This window comes from Pyrgilauda ruficollis, unplaced genomic scaffold (genome assembly GCF_017590135.1).
Source record: "Pyrgilauda ruficollis isolate IOZ18807 unplaced genomic scaffold, ASM1759013v1 scaffold27, whole genome shotgun sequence".
Taxonomy (NCBI): Eukaryota; Metazoa; Chordata; class Aves; order Passeriformes; family Passeridae; genus Pyrgilauda; species Pyrgilauda ruficollis.
Genome location: NW_024524044.1, coordinates 4,025,648 through 4,043,511, shown reverse-complemented (window position 1 = coordinate 4,043,511; position 17,864 = coordinate 4,025,648). Strand labels below are relative to the sequence as shown.

Below are 17,864 nucleotides of genomic sequence, written 5' to 3'. Positions count from 1 at the left end.
CTTGCTGCTGCACCTACTGGTTTCCACAGTGCAGGCTTGGAGCTTCAACTCAGTTTAGATGACAAGATCACTGAGTTTCCAAGAGGTCCCCCCCGTCCCCCCTCCCCCCAATCTTTCGCAAGAACTAAAAGAAACCCTAAATTAATACAGCAAAAATGTGATTCAAATGTTCATTACTTTCACCAAACTGATGCATATATGGACACTTCAGGGTGCTGTTGTCAAAGGCAGAGATACTGTATTACTACTGCTTGTAATCTCATGGATGGTTGCTCGTACTGAAATTTATGTCAGAAACCAAATTGTCTATATATATAGTAAGGTTTGGTATTTCAAAGAAGATACAAGATGAACTGGGTGCACTTGAAGGGCTGAGCTGATTTTCTAAATATAGAAAGCTATACATGAATATTTTTTTTCTTTTTCTATTTAATAGTTAGCATGATAATATGTTCTCAAAATACCAACACAGTACAGCCAGTTTTAAAACAGGTTCCCTGATAGGTACAATTTTGTGACTAATTTTCTGTGAAAGCGTGCCTGTGTCTGAAATCAGCTTTGAATATCTACAAGTTACAAGGAGATTGCACAGGGAAATTCAATATTTGCTAATACAAAGACCTAAAAATAACAGTGCAAATGACTGTGCAAAAGAAGTGAAGAGCTGAGGATTCTTTGTGATATGTTCCAACAGATGTGTGAATGAAACAAAAAAGAACATTACATTTCTTTGCTAAAAATGTGTGGAAGTCTTTGGGGATATCCTTTTGATGAATTAAGCCATTGTTAGATTATCCTGATTTTTTTACCCATTTTACTTCAGTAATGGTCATATAATAGCTTAATTTTTAATGATCTAAATCTCATTGCCGTTAATAGCTATATTTCCATAGAAACACTACAAATCTACTTTAGTTGGGCATTTCCTAATGAACATGTTTGAAAGCACATAGATCACTATTAGAGAAAAAAAAAAGTAAAAGAACACTAAAATCTGCAAAAATCCATGTCTTCTGTATCCTACAGATCTGGTATCCCTTCCAAAATCATTTAAAGACAAAACAAATACCGACCTTTTATTTGGAGGTAGTATCATTATAGGTAGTCAGTGTGCTTATTCTCCTGCTAGCTGCACCCAACCCTCAAGGAAAGAGCTCCTATTTAGTACAATATGAACCCAATGCTGACTTCCCCCTGTAGCTGAAGCCAGTCTGATTCAATGATGAGAATATTTCTGCTAATGGCCATGTGCAGTTTACACAATAGCCTTTTCTTTTGATCTGTAACTGAACCTGGAATGGGAAATGTATTCTGGAAATATTTAATTGTTCCTTGAGTTGGGCAAACATCTGAATGAAGTGTGTGCTGCAGGATTTGAATGAATAATTTAAAGAACATTATAAATAAAAATAATGCTCCCTTGTGCTTTCTACCAAACCTTCCTAAAAGCTTTGTGACAGCCCAGAAGTAATGCTGGGAGTAAGAGAGTAGTTGTTATTAATTGTACTTTGTAGATAAGGAAATTACTTCAGAAAGGTTAAACAAATTGCTCATTTCTCTGTGTGAATCAGTATCTGCTTCCAAGAACAGAGTGCAGTTTCGGCCCATGCTCAGGCTGTAGCTCTTAGCATTTGCCTCTCCTGCACAGAAGACAAACTGCAGCTTAAATTTACCAAGGTCAGAATGGGAAATTAAGGTAAAACTGGCAGGGTTGTCATTGAAAGTTTTGTTAAATTTTTTTTTGGGAGGGAAAAAGGAACATGATTTTCTCTACTTTTTCATCTGTCCTTTGTGGCAAATCGCTTTGCCTGTAGAAGCATTACAGAATGTGCATTATGCAGCGGGTTCTGTGTCCAGTCTGAGCAGAAGATTGTAGATACAGGATTCCCTTTATCCAGACAGGGTGCATATACTGAGAACAATATATAACCCTATGCACTGCATGTGGCAAGAAAAGGAGGGGAAGGGAGAGAAGAAAGGAAAGGTTTAGTTCCATTAAAGGCTACATGTGTCCAAGTATTTTCTAATGGAAGCTTATGGGAAATGGGAAAACTGGAATGACACAGCAACTGATGGTCTTCTCATTAACTTTGATGACTGTCTATAGCCTACAGAACAAGAAGGCCAGAAGGCTGTCAATACTTCAGGAAGTTTCCTAGAAGACAAATAGTACTGGCAAATTGAAATAACACAGGTGCAAGAAGGAGCCAGGCTGAGATGCACATCCAGGCTGGACTCTGGCAGCTGGAGAAGCCAAGCTCTCCAAGGAAGTTGCTACAGGATGATGGTTCTTGAAATAATTTGAGTGAACTCAAAGTATTTTGTATTTGTCTTCTGTGTTTGATTTTTACTGCCAAGATTTTAGAAGACTGCTGCTTGTATGCATTATATTTATTTAATTAGTCACCTACAAAGAAGTCATGTAGTATAATCTACCTGTCTAGATTAGTTATGTACTTAATGGAGGAAAAGAGACTGCTCAAGAGGGTGATTTATCACTTTTTTATGAAAAACTTGTTTTAGGACGGGAAGAACTGCAATTCAAAAAAACAGAGTGAGATAGGAGTGAGCAAGAGCCTGAAAAATCTAATACACATTCAGAGAAACTTGAAAGTAGGTGGAGAAGGATATAATCTCAATTCTACAGCTGTGAGTCATAGGCTATGGGTACACACTAGCAAGGGATTTGGTGCCAGAGGAGTGGATCAGTATACAATGAAAACTAATGCTGAGGCTCCTGCTTCTACATTATAAACTGTCTTGGCATTTTACATTGAATAGATTTAATCTGATCCTCTAGAGTATAGATACATACAAAGTGTATTTTTGAAGCTGTTTGAATAATTAGTCACTATTTTAGACCTTTCTGCCCCAGCTAGGCTTGAGGCATATTTGATGTCTATCCAAGACACTGCTTTCAGTTTAGTCTTCTTTAAAAGAACTCTTGTTTGTATAGACCAAAATTGTTCTGTTGAACTAAGACAGCTGGAGCTCATGGTAGAATTTGCTCCTCAACCACTGTTTCAAACCACAAACTCCAGGTAAACACTTAAAATACTGAATGCTCTATTAAGACACTTTATTTATATTCCATAAGTTGTATTTTATTTGGTAATTTCAATTTTCTAATGCCCTTTTAAACTGGGGTAATAATTCTCCTCCCTTTTCACCGTCCTGCTAAACGCTAGTATGGTTTTTATGGTGAAGTTACTGTGGTAATATGGTAATGTTTACCTGCATGAAGCGGCCCTCTGAAGTTCCCAGGTTAGCAATGGTAAGGTTCCCTTTGGTGAAGACAGATATGGAAGTCAGCAGGACACTGTTGAACTGGCCCATGAATAAGTCAACCCTCTGCAGAGGAGTCGTAACTTCTAAGCGATATTCATCATCTTGCGCTCTGCAGTACGAAGCATTTCTTGAAAAAGCCTGTTGGAAAATGAAGTACAGATGAGTACTGTCTTTATGAGTAGCAATAGATCTTTGTCAGAATGAAGTCATTTAGCACAAATGCATTCGACCAAAAGTATTTTAAGATGTTTCAAACTTAATTGCTTCATCAGTTATGATGTTCCATGAGGAAGGCAAAAACTTCTTAATGTTATGGGAATGTTTTTATTAACTTTTAAAATCATGTCTGCAGGAATAAGATATAGGGTCTTTAGTTAACTAGATGCACATATATCAAGGTATCCTTTCTCACAGTGACTTCCTTAATGCTGCTTCTCCAAAAGTCAGAATTCTTGGGCCTGCCCAGACACACCTACTTCTAAAACAGTTTCCTAAAAAAAAGATTGTCTAACAACAATGTGATTTTTTACATTAAAATAACAATTTCCAATATTCTTCTCCCTCTGTGTTCACCACCTTTGTCAGAGATAAGACACTAAAGTGGAGAAGAAGCCAGAGAAAGAAAAGGGAGATAAGTTAGGAAAAATAGGTTTCTGATTGTGTGTTTAAATGAACCTAAGGGGAAGACAGATTTTGATAATTACTCAGATTATTGTACATTATCTGTGGTTCATGCACTATTTAATCTGATCTCTAGATGTCTTGAGTGTACTAAAATAATAGCTGCATTTTCAGCATTTTCTATTTCATTTTGGGAATAGAGATTGCATGTTTTTAATTTTCACTGAAAAAAGTCTTGAACAATACACTTTAAGTTATCTCTGAAGAAGAATATAACCTCCTAACAATTCAATAGTAATCTATTACTAATAGATTTGAATTATATTAGATTATCAATAATAATTTCATTATTATTGATATTACATAATCTGTTTTGGGGACATTGCATAAAGATAATAACCAGGAATCCCTTAAATTATCTTTAACCAGTTTAAATTTAGAAGTCATGTAGCATGTTCCCACTGTGACCTACTTTATGAATAAAGATTTAGGAAGATTCTAAAGGATCTTACAGTGGTTTCCTCAGTTGAAATCAAGAGTGAGCTTAATTTCTCCTATTTTTTTATCGATCTGTTTTTTGTCGCAAAATGCATTTTAAAAACATGTTTTAAAAAATCTTTAAAGAAGCTTGAATGAAACCTTTTCAAGACAGTCTTGTTACTAAGTCAAATAGATCTGCATCATACCCTTACAGAGCATGTAGGGGTAAAAATTTATCATCTTCTTTTCTAGATTCAGATGTCTTTCCTCAAAGTATGAAAAATAAAGCAATGAATGAAGAATTTCTTGTTGGCCTAACTCTGGTGAATTCTGGACTGAAACCCAAGGCATTGAAAATACTACCAAGAAAATGTTCAACCTAGTAGCTCAGCCCTTTGCTGTTGAATTGTGATGTTCTGAGCTGAGCCCAGCAACAGCACTGGCAGATGAGGTTTTCTGTGGTCCCCAGGAGTTGCAGTCAGCAATGGTGCCAGCTTTTCTGAGGGTGCCCTGTCAATTTACTGTAGCATTTAGGTGAAAGCCTGCAGCAGATCAAATGAGCAGCTGAAATCCCTGTGCAGTGCCTTAATGATACAGAACAAGGGCTTCTAAATTAGATGTGGTATAGCAGTGACTTAACAGTTTGGTTATCCACATACTAAAGGTTTTAATGTATTAGTTTTCTTATTAGCTGTTAATATACAGTGCATTTTCTTCAGCAGGAACTGAACTAATATTTTGAACTAGGAACACTGAAAACACTTTATTTTTTTTAACCCACTATTTGACTGGGTTAAATCTTCAATGGGCAAGTTTGGCTTTTCTTTGTTTTGGCCACCAAACAAGCACAAAGCTGTATTCTGTTGCACTCATATCCTACCCAGTGTAAAAGTATTTCTCAAACATCTGTGCAGATTACTCATACAATGAGTATGAATAGTTCAAGTGCAGAAAGATGTACAGTTTTCATGCTTTTTGAAATAAGGTAGATTTCTGATTTTGCCCTTCCCTCAACATGGGATCTTTGCTCTTTCCTGTAACTGCTTTTTTCCATAAGCAAAGACTTTGGAGAGAGATGTTTCTGTGCTAAGCTTAAAGTACTTCCTCCTACATAGTCATTTCAGCACAGTTCAAACATCCTAACATGCTGCCTCATGAAATCCTGCTCAAGCTCTTTGGAAAAAGTGGCTAGACTTTCCTGCTTACCCTAACACCTTTCTTAGCGTGTCCAAAGTCAGCTAGTCACAAAGTCAGCTCTGCCTTCCTCAGAGATGCCATAATTTTGTCTATCTGCTGAAGAACCTGTAGATTGTTACACATATGGTTCTTAAAAAAACCTGTCACTTCATGGATTAACCATAATGTAGGGTTGGCTGTTCAAGAAATAGGAAGGCTTTGATCTGTGAGTAGAAATGCAGAGATTAAAAGGCTACTTAGAAAACTAAAGGAAGATTGATAACAGGGAAAACTTTGTCAAACATGCTGCTTTAAATTAACACTTTAAAGTCTGGTTCTCTCTCTCCCTCCCTCTCTCCCTCCCAGTATACACATAACTATCCATTTGGCTGTCAATGTGGAAAAATAACTGATGTCAGATGATGCACTCTGCATATCATGCCAAGTTCCACTGAGAAATCACACAACTATTGAAATGGACGATTAGAGCACGGATAAGTGCCTGGGTTCAGCCACATTGCTTCTCCTGTAGGACAAGAGGTGCCAATTCTGCCTGTGATTCACAGAGAGGGCTTTGTTACTGTTAAGCTGGCACAGGTGTGCTGCTGGAATGCAGTGAGGTGTGAGCAAGCCCTGCCTTACAGCTGTGTCCAGGAGGCTAGAAGATAATTAATGTTATCTTATTTGTTCATACAGGAAGCTGCTGTGTTCTGGAATTTACCCTTGATTTGGTCCATGGAAGACAGAAATGCCAACAATGTCTCTAGACATTGCTGAGCTGAGCTATCAGGAGCTGTCACTGTTTTGCAGCTAACTGATGGTTTATATGCCATATTCAGTGAGCATAAAAATAAAATATTTCAGACAGAGTTGCATATTTGAAGCCAAAAGTGCAAGGTGGGGGAAGAATTCTTACAAAAACTTGTGAAAAACCTCAAAAAAAAATCTGGTTAGGTCGGCATCAGAAAAATGATCCAATAGTCTAGTCTGTGGTCTGAATACTATACCCAGGGAAAAAAAAATTCCAAATATATTTTTGTGAGCTTTTCTCTAATTTGCAGTGACTGCAAATTGGAGAAACATTCCTCCAGGCTCATTCTTCTAGAGCTGGTCAAAACCTGCTCTTAGTTAAGTGCAGTGCTCATATAGAAAGTGATATTATGTATAATGTCTTGATATTATGTTTAATGTCTTGACTAAACTGGAGATCAATGACTTAATCACTGCAGAACATTTCATACTGTCTTGTGAGCCACTTGGAGGACATCATTAAAATTAAAATTTAATTTGACAAATTGGAGAAATGGTCTGAAAGTAACTAGGTGATATTTCCTAGTGCCAATCATAAAATCATGCAGTCATAATGTAAAGCTCAATGAAAGTAGAAATACTCATGAGTTTTATTTCCTGCTGGTTTGTTTATATGACTTCTAACTTGCTGGTTGTCAAGAATCAAAATTCCAAGTATCAACATTTTTTTTGCTATGAACTCTGGGATTCTCCCTCAAGAAAAGTGGTCACCTACAAGAGCCAACAGCATTTCTCCTTTCATAGAATCAAAGAATCCCTTAGGTTGGAAAAGACCCTTAAGGTCTGTGGCATAACATGGAGTAGGGAGAAATAAGCTATTGTTAAATGACCTGGATCAGATGTCAGCAATTGGCAAAAATCTTTTTCCAAAGAAACTACTGTAGAGTTTCTGAATGAATAGGTGATTCTACATAAAAAAAAAATGGGTTACCAAGACCATTAAAACCTAAGAGAGGGTATAAGTTCCTTGTTTCTTTTCTTGTGGAAGTCAGTGAATTAAGATAAATAATCAAACTACAGTTTTCAGGGTGAGTCCTATTGGAATCAAACACATAATGGTGAAGAATTTACATGTACAGCAGACTCTGAACAGGAAAAGTAACCATGAGGAGCACAGAAGAACCTTATCATATTTTCCTCTCTAAATATTTTCATGTATTTTCAGCCAATGTAGCTTTGCTCTTCTTGATACACCTTAATTTTCTGGGTAGTTTTCATTATTTCTCTTCAGGTGAGAAGTGCATTTGATCTCTTCTGTCTGTTGAAAACACAAGAATGTAATTCTGGCCCAAGTAATTCAGTGAAGCCAGGTAGTGGTCTGAGGATGAGAGTGACTTGATCATTGTCACGGTAATTATGATTCTTGTAATCCTGAGGAAGGGAAAAATTAATCATATTGAAAGGCACAATTTTGCCAGTGGAAGCCAATTCATGTGCTAAACAGTTCCCATAGAAGCAGAGACACAGTGCTTCTGGTTTCTTCTTGACTGGTGAGCAACACCTTGAGGGTGCGTGGGTGCTGTGAACTCAGTCCAGTGTTCATGCAGGACAGAACATGTCTGGGACAGGGGACTGGGCTCTCTGTTTCTAAGAACTTCTGCTGAGGCAATGAAGCTTTACGCTAAAAGGTAGAAGAGTTTCTTCTCCTTTTTGTTTTAAACAAAGAAATGTTTCCCTCTTCTTCCTTCCTTCTCTTCCCAATACTTCTCATGTATTTGAAAGCAATTCAAAGATTTTTATATGGAATACAGAGAAAGCATGTCCCTTTCTGAGAATAAAATTTTTAAAAGAACTCCATCTGTGTAAAATTTTACACAATATCATTTCAGTACTCTTAATACTTGTTGCTTTGATCTCCTCCTAAAATGAGATGAGGGAAGTCGCTGTACTGATGCTCCACTTAAGGTAATAGGTAAAAAACATCTATGTTAAATGTAATTAGTTAATACAAATTAAGATGATTTCATGTTCTTTTGTCAAGATCATTCAAAGAGTTATTTGCTTTTGTCATTGAACAGGACTGCATTAGTTCTCATAATCTGGTTAGTGCATTAGCACTAAGTAAATCCTATTGATTCAGCAGACAAAATGGACCTAAGTAATCTTTGTGTTTTGCTGATTTCCTTTATATTAATTTAACATTTAACTCAGTATACAGATTATCAAAGAAGAGGTGTTGACTAATTATACATTTTTAAGAAATAAAGTAATGCATTGGAGATATTGTGCTGATGAAAGCAGTTTTGCTGTACACTTCTAGTGTCTATTAGGTGCATTTCTCATAGAAGTACTTACTGACATGGAGGCTATAGTAAAATAGAAAAGCTGGGAATTCCATCAAGACCAGCTATCCAAAGATAATGCTGAGAGTGGAGACCCTTATTCCAACAAAACATTGCACAACAACTGCACGTCTAGCCAAAACAGTGGTGCAAGACATGTGTGGGACAGAAAGAATTCAAGAAACTAGAAGAAAATAATGCAATCTGCCCTAATTCCCACAGGCTGTGTATAAAAGCAGGTGACATCTGCCTTAAGAAAATTAAGCTGTCATTATCACTTCCTGCAAGATCCTTTCTCTAGCATTTCTTTGTTTTCACACACCCTGTAGACAGTGCAAGTAATAATTTCATGTGGCTTACACTTGCTTTCTGAACCATTTATGCCATGGATCTTCTGCCTCAGCATTATGAATTTTTTTTTTTTTAATTTACTGTGGGATTTGATTCTGGTTTTACTTGTATGTTTGGAAATGAAGAGTAATTCCACTCTGATGCAAAAGCTGTCTGAGATCAGAAACCCACATGCCACCTAGAAAGTTTGAGTAACTCAGCTCTCTCCTGGATAGTAATTACCTACTGTTGCTTTAGTGAGCAATAATGATGGCCAGATGTGGTCCTGAGTCAGAATAAGTAGAGTAAGTAAAAAACTGCTGAGGTGAGGTGGGTGCTGAGTGAGCTGAAAGGCAGATGTCTGCTTTGTCAGGACTTATGTGTCTCTCCATTGTTTGGCAGCAGAACACGAGGAAAATTCATTGCTTGCTTAGATATGTGAACCACCTACCAAAGCCAGGTGGGATGAATCCAGGACTTAGATCTCCACACAGTGTGCTGCATGATCAGCTTCTCTATCTCTGGAACTTGGAATTGTGCTTAAAGAAATCTAAGCAGATCTTTCAGAAGGGGCTGAGTTGGTCTCATTGCAGAATAGTAATCAGCAGACTTGACACGAGCTTAATCTAGGATTAAGGAGTCTTATAATTTGGTTTGAACCCAGGAAAAGAGGCTGAGATCTGAATATTATACATCTTCAGGGAGTGTCCTTAGTATTACATAACTACTAGTATACATTTTGTAAATCTCTTTTTGTGGGACTGTAAAATTTTTCTAATTTGCAAGGCTACATAGGATAAGAAAATTATACTTTGTTCAGTTCTAGTCTTTAGACTTATTTAAGGGCCTTCAGAAATTGAGACATAAAAAACACATGACCAGATATTCATTTTAACAAAATAAAAATTACTTTCTGCCTGAAATGATTTCTGTGCAATTCCAGAGAAAAGCAGCAGAGTCACTTTTCCACACTAATAACCAATAGGGAACCCTGCCTTCAGTGGAAGAATTTGATTAAAAAGTCTGGAAATGGAACATTATTAGTAACTCTGGCTGATAAAGCTGTGCCCTTTGCAGAAAATGGTAGTTTAATGGATACTACTTTTTCACAGAGAAATCCAGCTTTCATCAAGAAGATGATTAAATGCCAAGCAGCAAGGAAAGCAAGGGAGGCAAGGAAAGACAGGTCCCTAATTCTACACCAGGAGAAGGAAAACTGTAGTTTTTGCAGCATCAGTGACTAAGAGGTTAGCCCCCAAACTCCATAGCTCCAGGTGCTCCCAAGAGTCTGCAAAGATATCTAGCACTAGGGGTGGTGTGGTACTTTCCCAAAAAACTCCCCGACCTGCCTTTTTCTTTGTCTTGTCCTTTCCTCGGTAACTCCCTCATGAGGGCGTCCATGTGGCCAGTCCGGGATGGAACAGCCCTTACCTCTGCAGCCAAGTGCTTGCTAAATCTGGTTACCCAGACCCACAGCCATGCTCATTCCTCACCCCTACACACTCATACCTGCGTCCCTCCCGTGCAGTTCCACTGGAGACCAGACTCCCTGCAATCCCTTATAGTCAGGCCTTCCATGGCCAGGTGGGGAGGTGGCCCAGTGGTGGAGGAGAGCAGGCTGGGGAGCACTCCCTGCCTGCCCTCCATGGAACAGCACAGCAGAAACCCTCGGTACAGCCGGGACTCACTGCAGAGAGGGCAGAGCAGGAATGTGGATGCAGCTATCCCCTTGTTACTAGGGTTTAAGCGTGTCTTAAAGGGTGCCAGTGCACTCTGCCCATCATTCTGCCCTCCTCATTTATTGTTCTGAGATGTCAGAACCCCACAGAGAAGCTTGCCTACGAATGGGAACAGATTTTGTGCCCAGGCAGAGTGCTGTATGCCATCTGATATAGCATTTCCAGAGGAATAAATGACTGGACAAATCTAATGGATTCTGGTATCTGACTTTTAGGGAAAATATTCAGTCACATTCCACTCACAATATATAAACATCTCCGTGCTGTGAGACTATCTAAGTAATTTACAACCACCCATTTTAATCAGAGCTATGTGGTGTTATTTTTAAACCTGACAAAATTTTACGCCAAACGGTGTGGGATATTACAGTTACAGGGCCTCAGAAGAATTATTTGTCTCTGTTTATTTTATTAAATATTCTTAGACACAGCCTTATGATGACAGATCAATAAGTGCCTTTGCGGTTTCCTGATAGAAGGCAGCAATTATTTTCTTCCATTACAATATAAGCATAACCTAATTTTACTCATCTGTCATGTGTGTAATGGTAATAAAGAAGCATCACCATGTGTTTACTTTACCCTCCCTTTATTTTTTGTTTTGGTGATCTTCTGTTTTCCTTTCATGTTTTCCAACTGTTTATGCCTTTCATTTAACAGGAGTTGTGACCAGTTTGTCTTGCTTTATGACACTTTCTGGGAGCATGGTGGCAAAAACCTGTCTGTGACTTCTCTTTTCCTGTAAGATCTAAGTATTTTAGGCCTTCACCTGAACTTACCTGTAGAAAAAACAAAGACATAAGATCTTTACAGACCTGAATTTGGATTTCATCATTAGAGGTGTTTTATCATGTAAGTCCATAATGATTAAAGTCAAATAATTTGGCTTACAATTGTTTATCACATAAGATATGCCGAAAGGTCAAAAAAAGCCTGTAAGAACCTGATCTACAACTGAAATGTATAGTTGAGATTGTCAAGGCTAAAATCAACTCATCTTCCTCACTTGAAAAATCCCATTTAATCCATGGTAAAGATGCACACTACTGGACTATGTCTGCAAATGAAGAAAGCAGCATTTGTCTCCACATCTAAGCACACCTCTGCTTTGAGGGTACCACACTGGGGCTGATAATGACTAACTGACCAAATAAACTTTGCTTAAAGACTACATCCAGTTTTCTCTTTGCTGTGGGAGATTCCTGGACAGTGATTCAAAACCCCCCACAGCAGCTACCTCTCAGATATCTTTGTCCTGACTCAAGCAATAAAACCTCCTTACTATTGCTCCCAATTTTTCTTTTAATTCAAAGCCAGTTCTGTTTCCATCTTGCTGTCATTTAAGTGTCAGCCAGCTCTTCCCTGAAGGAAATTATTAGGCAGCACTAACTGGTCTCAGCTCTGCTGAAGTATGTCTGACATCAATCAGATGCTCCACTGGATTCACTTTTCCTGACCCTGACTTCAGTGAGCCCAGGTTTTGGCTTAATATGTATTACACTTAAACACAACTGGAAATGTTTTATTTTGATTTTATGAAGTTATCCATGAGCACTGGAGTAAGTGAAGCACAGTTTTGTCTGATTTTATATCTTATGTTGGTTGACTTTGCTCTTCAACCAAGCTCTGATGGAGACTATTCCCATGGGTGGGCAAAACCTTCCTTGTGACTCCTGATGTTTAGAAAGGTGCTCCTAAAATTTCATCAGCTTCCATAGCCTGTCTCTGGATTCACATCTGAATTCACATCTTTAAGATTTCTTATTGTTGAGGCTGTAAGGATACCTAACAGAAAGACAGATCTAAAATAGCATAACCACATAAACCTAATTCCTTTAGAAACCAAGGACAAAACAGAACAAATTTTGCCTATTACATAAAGATGAGTGGAAATTTTTCTTATTTTTGCTTTAAATATGAGAAGAAAAAGTTGAGGAAGTGTTTTGGATGTATCATTCAGGTTTATTTTGATCTAATTCTACCTTTAGAAGCCTCAGATGAAACAGTCCTGAGGGACAGACACTTAAAAAGATGGACTACCCAAAGTCAAACAAAATTATGTACAATTGTCTTATGGGACTTTTTTTTTTTTGATAACATGAAATAGCTCTCATCAATCAGACTGTAACTGTAAATTATCAGAGAGCATTTCCTTGCAAAGAGTGCTAGAGGCTCATTTTTCTTTTTAATGTTGAAGTTAGTGGTATACCATATTCACTGCTGGACTGTTTTCACTGTCCTATGACTTAATTTTGCAGTGGTCAGTGACTTTCACTTGCATGAGTGATCTGTGGTTTTATTCTCTTGACATCAAAGAGAAAGATCATCTTGGCTACATTACAAAAAACAAGTTTTGAACTTCACCACAATAAACTGACAAACTCAGACCTTATAAAAGCTTTCTTTGAAGTTGAAGGTGACTTACAAAAAGGGGAAAAATGTTTTAGGCCCTCATGTACATTTTTACATTGTACGAAAAAGGGCCTAAAAAGAATTGGGGGGTTTGAGAATCTTTTTTTCTTAATTATTATTTAATCTCCAGCAAAATCAGGAAAGATCAGATTTGATATTTTTGGGCCAAGCATAAAAAATAATGTGCTTTCCTTCTTCTGCCTGCTTATTCCCTTCCTTCACATTACAGCCCTTCAGGTATACTTTACACACCAGAGGAAAACTTACAAAAGGCTTACAAAAGATGGTTGGCAAATTCTTGCCAATCTCTTTGGCTAGTTGAAACCTGAAAAACCTCAAAGGAAAAGGCAAAGGAAATGGTACAGCAAAGCATGACAGTCTTGATATTTCAGTGTTAAGCAAACAATCAGGACAAAAATTTCTGACTGCCTTTATGCCATTTAAAAGAATCACAAGAAAACATAGAAACATTTTTCCCTTTATCAATTTAATGTAGCAGAAATCAGAGCTCTGATGACATTTTCTGAAAATAGGCAACTATAATAAACATGTTGGCAGTACAAGACATTCATTCTGATATGCAAAGCAGAAGCAGACTCTGGAAAACCTTTTGAAACATGAAAATACTTCCCAGCATGTGAAAAGCTGCAAATTATCCTGTCAATATTTTAATGGTATACTTTGCTTTGAAGAGATCACCTTTTGAAATGTGTGTATAGGCAAGAGCAGAATGAGATAAGTTAAAGGCCATGAGCTTTAAAGACAGTCATTCACAAATCATATACCCCAGGAATATAGAATAAAATACTTTCAGAGAAGGACAATGGCTCTTGTTAAAAATGAACTGAAAAATGAAAAAAAAAAAAAAGGATATTACTACCTGAAATGAAAAATTAGGACAGCAATAACAAAGTGAATAGAGAGAAGCTACTGTGTTGAATGGTTGCTAACTTGTTTTTAGTTCCTGAAAATTGCCTGTCCCCCTCCCACAAAAAAAGGGAATGAAATGTTATGTCCGTTGGGGCTGCTGTATCAGCATCCACTGGCAATGCCTACATCTGTGTTGAACACCTGGGGCCTGCTACAAGCACTCATCCCCCAATGCCAAGGCTGCTGTGGTTATGCTCAGACTGCCCCAGACCCCCTCTGAGCACATTCCTGCTGCTGGGGAGAAGCCAAGCTCTCTGTAATGGGTTCTTCTCCCCATCTGTCTCACCTCTGGCAGTGGGGAGCAGCCTTTCTCTTTGACAAAACAGACTCCCACCTCCAACCAGGGCATAGTGTCAACATCCTAACCTGATGCCCTGTGCTGAGCAGCTGTGCTGAAGAGGACACTGGTCATACTTGGGGTGAAGAAGGTCTGTGGGTCCCACTATCACTTTGAGCTACCCCAACAATGGGATATGACAGACACCATCCACCTCTAAATGCAGGCTGAGCTGTCCCAATACTGGCCTCATACTGGCTGAGCAGAGCCCTGCCACAGAGGCTGTGGCCCTCTGATAGAACACCGTGCACCATCTCTGAGCTCCAAATTTCTTGTATTGGAGAATAGAAAGTTCCCCAGGTAGGATATTTAGGAGCCTGCTTCATAAGCAGGTGATTGAAAGTTCTAATGTTTCATGTTCAAAGTAACTGTTTTAAGTACCTGATTCCCAGATTCTGTATTTCTTTTACAAAACCCAAAACCAGCAGAGACACTGGCTAGAAGGGAAAGGGAAAATTTCTGTGCTTCCTCTGCTCACAGTATTTCATATGGTCGGAGAGCAGCAGCCTCCTGAATTCATGGTGTACAGAAATGCAACCCTCCCACCCAAGACCACCTGATCCCTCATTCAGATACAGATTTCACTGACACTTTCTTGCAGAAAACCAATGTCAGTTGAACTGTTTCTGTACTAAGCATGAGTAACTACATTACAATCTAGCTCTTCATGCCATATTCCAAACCACCTCTTTCATTTTTTTCTGAGAAGGGCAGTGATTCAGCATTAACATACTTATAAGTATGTGATGTTTTTAGGGACTCTTCAGTGCACATGAATATGAATGTTTATGAATACTTTAAAAAATATTAAAAGAAATAACTGCCTAAATGTTTCATTTATCTGCATCATAGTTTCTCAAGCAAAAAACTACATTTTTCAGCCCCATAAAGACCTCAGTGATTTTTATACTCAATTTACAGGAACTAATCCTTTTAGGGATAATCAACAGCAATGACAAGCAACCTGCAATAATCAGGGACTTACATTTTGTAACTGAAACTGAAGGGACGGATACCTGGCAATGGAATAGGCAAAGAGAGAACAAAAGTCCCCAAAATGTAACAAATAAATTATCACTTACCCTGTTCAAGCAGTATTTGCTCTCTTTCCCATAAAAGTGTTGGAGGCATTTCATGTTCTGCTTGTCAACAATCTTGTTGAAGAACTCGTTGATGGTTCGCACAGAGACGGCGCAGACAGCAGATCGGTTGGTTGGTTCAGAAGAGTCTGGTTTGCTTTGTGCAAAAACACCATAGAGGATATCATCGTTGAGCCCAAGGCCCATTTCGTGTGCTAGAGCTGCACCAGGCTTGCTTACGTAGGCAGCTTGCAAAATGTTGAATACCTCCTTTCGGATGGACCTCTTCCTTCGCTTTTCAGTAAAAATGCACTCAAGAGGCATTTCCATGTAGGAACGCATCTCTGAGTCTAAAGTGCAGAAGCGGATAATTCTAGTGTGAAAAGACTGTGAGTCAAGAGTTTCTCTCTGTACAGTCAAAAAATAAACAAAGTGATCATTTTCAAAGGCATGGACATACCTAATAGGATATGAGTCACGGAACTGAGGGAGGATATCTATATAAGATTGATCTGTGAGAAACTCAAAACCGTCCTGCGTCTCTTTTAATCTTCTAACTGATATTGAATGCAGCACATGGGGATGTTGAAATGCAGATGTCACAGTATTTCCAACAAAAAAGTTGACAAACCTGTCCTTTTCAGTCACCAAAACTTTGGTTCCTAAAGTGCTAACAACACAATCAGGACAGTTATCTGCTTCTCCATCCGCCTGGGGTGAGTACATGCAGTGCACCTCGCTTTCAATGTCAGCAGGGTTGTCAGGGTGAATGATGTGACGGTGGCAGATGCCTCCGGACACACTACCACAGCTAATGAGCTGATCATCATAATAAGTTTCTAAAAGCAGTGCCATGTTGATGTTATCCTTCCATATGCTGTTAGATAAATTTGCTTTATCTCGGCAGTCTTCACATGGTGCACAGTAAGGGTTCTCCAAAATAGGCCCAGTCTTGTACACAGAAATGTTCTGGAGAGTTTCATTTAGTACATAAATCTTATTGACTGCTCCAATATAAACATGATGCTTGTATAAAACTACATTCTGAATTGGTGTGTCTGCAATGAAGTTAGGAAGATCATATTTTACACCAAGATTCATCTCTGATTTTTTAGCTGCTTCTTTGCATTGTCCATGGCTCCTCTGCAGCAAGGCAAACAGGAATACAATAAACCCAGAAGGATATGCAGTAAAAGGCTTCATTGTCAGAGATCTAATCTGTCAAAATATATTTAATGGAAAAACTGGTTATATTTCATATACTAAAAAGTCAGTTTATCAGACAACAGAAATCCGTTTCTAGGCTGCATGTAGTAGCTGAGCTATTTCACTTTAAGAAGTGTTGCAATCTTGCTTAGTGTCATACTAGTTGTACTAGAAATGGCTATAATCACTGTAGGTACCCACTTCACTGCCTTTAGAACAATTCACAGAAGGATTCTCTTGAGATGAATTTCTCAAGACTCCTCATCATGTTGTAGAGCAGCAAAAGGGAGAGGACTACTTTTACAATGCCATTAAACCAGATGACTGATACAGTTTAGAACAGGATGGTGTACACATAGCTAAAAGCAAAACTGCCCAGGAAACTTAGGACACAATGGCACACAAAGCAGTTAGAGCACTTCAGCGTGTGGCTATAAGATATTTGTCAAGTTCTCAAGGGGCTGAACGGATTCCTAGCACAGCTGATCAAAAGTAAGAAACAAAAAACACATGAAATAATGTGAAGGTTTGAGCTGAGTGGACTTCTATTCTGTTGATATTTTTGCATAACCAAGGAAGAGACACCTCTCCACCAGACCAAATGAAGAAACCTCTCTCTCTCTCTCTCTCTCTCTCTCGCTCTCGCTCTCGATTGACCTCCAGCTCCCCAAATCACTGTCTTTCATAAACGCCCAGTTTGGAAAAAAGAATGTCTTTTTTCAGCCAGCCCTACTTCTTGGAATAGTCATTCTCCCTAGTGCTGACAAGGCTTTGTAATGTATTATTAGAATATTTTATGCATCATGTGGTGCTTGGCATGTGCAAGCTTTATTTTAGGCCCTGTACCACAGCAGTAAGTCACTGTGGTGAGCCTTACAAGATACAGGCGTGTGGCTGTATTGTAAACAAAGGGCTATCAAGTGACCTACAGCCATTAACTGATGAAATCAAACCACCTAGCACTTCTCTCTTTTTCTTTTACATCTCCACACAGTTGTTTGATGTGGCTTGAAAAACCAAAGGCAGATGACTTGTGTGATATTTCAGCCCTTTGAAAGATCAATGAAATGAACTGTGGTTATGAGCGTTTCAGTGCAGTATCCACACTATGCCCTGTCACACCAGATATCTTCTGTCAACATCATGACACAGTTGCTAAGACAAATTTAGCTTC

The 17,864-nt window shown here is 38.5% G+C and overlaps 1 protein-coding gene across 2 annotated transcripts in view; it reads right to left on the bottom strand.

Annotated features, from left to right (window-relative positions):
- MET (MET proto-oncogene, receptor tyrosine kinase) overlaps positions 1–17,864 on the bottom strand; it is an 86,603-nt gene that overhangs the window by 49,991 nt on the left and 18,748 nt on the right. For both annotated transcript variants that reach the window (XM_041471499.1, XM_041471498.1), the window contains 2 exons: positions 15,488–16,702; positions 3,235–3,426 (listed from right to left, as the gene is read on the bottom strand). In XM_041471499.1, the coding sequence (XP_041327433.1) occupies positions 3,235–3,426; positions 15,488–16,687 (1,392 nt within the window). In that variant the 5' untranslated portion in view covers positions 16,688–16,702. Of the gene's footprint in view, positions 1–3,234; positions 3,427–15,487; positions 16,703–17,864 lie in introns of those variants that run through there.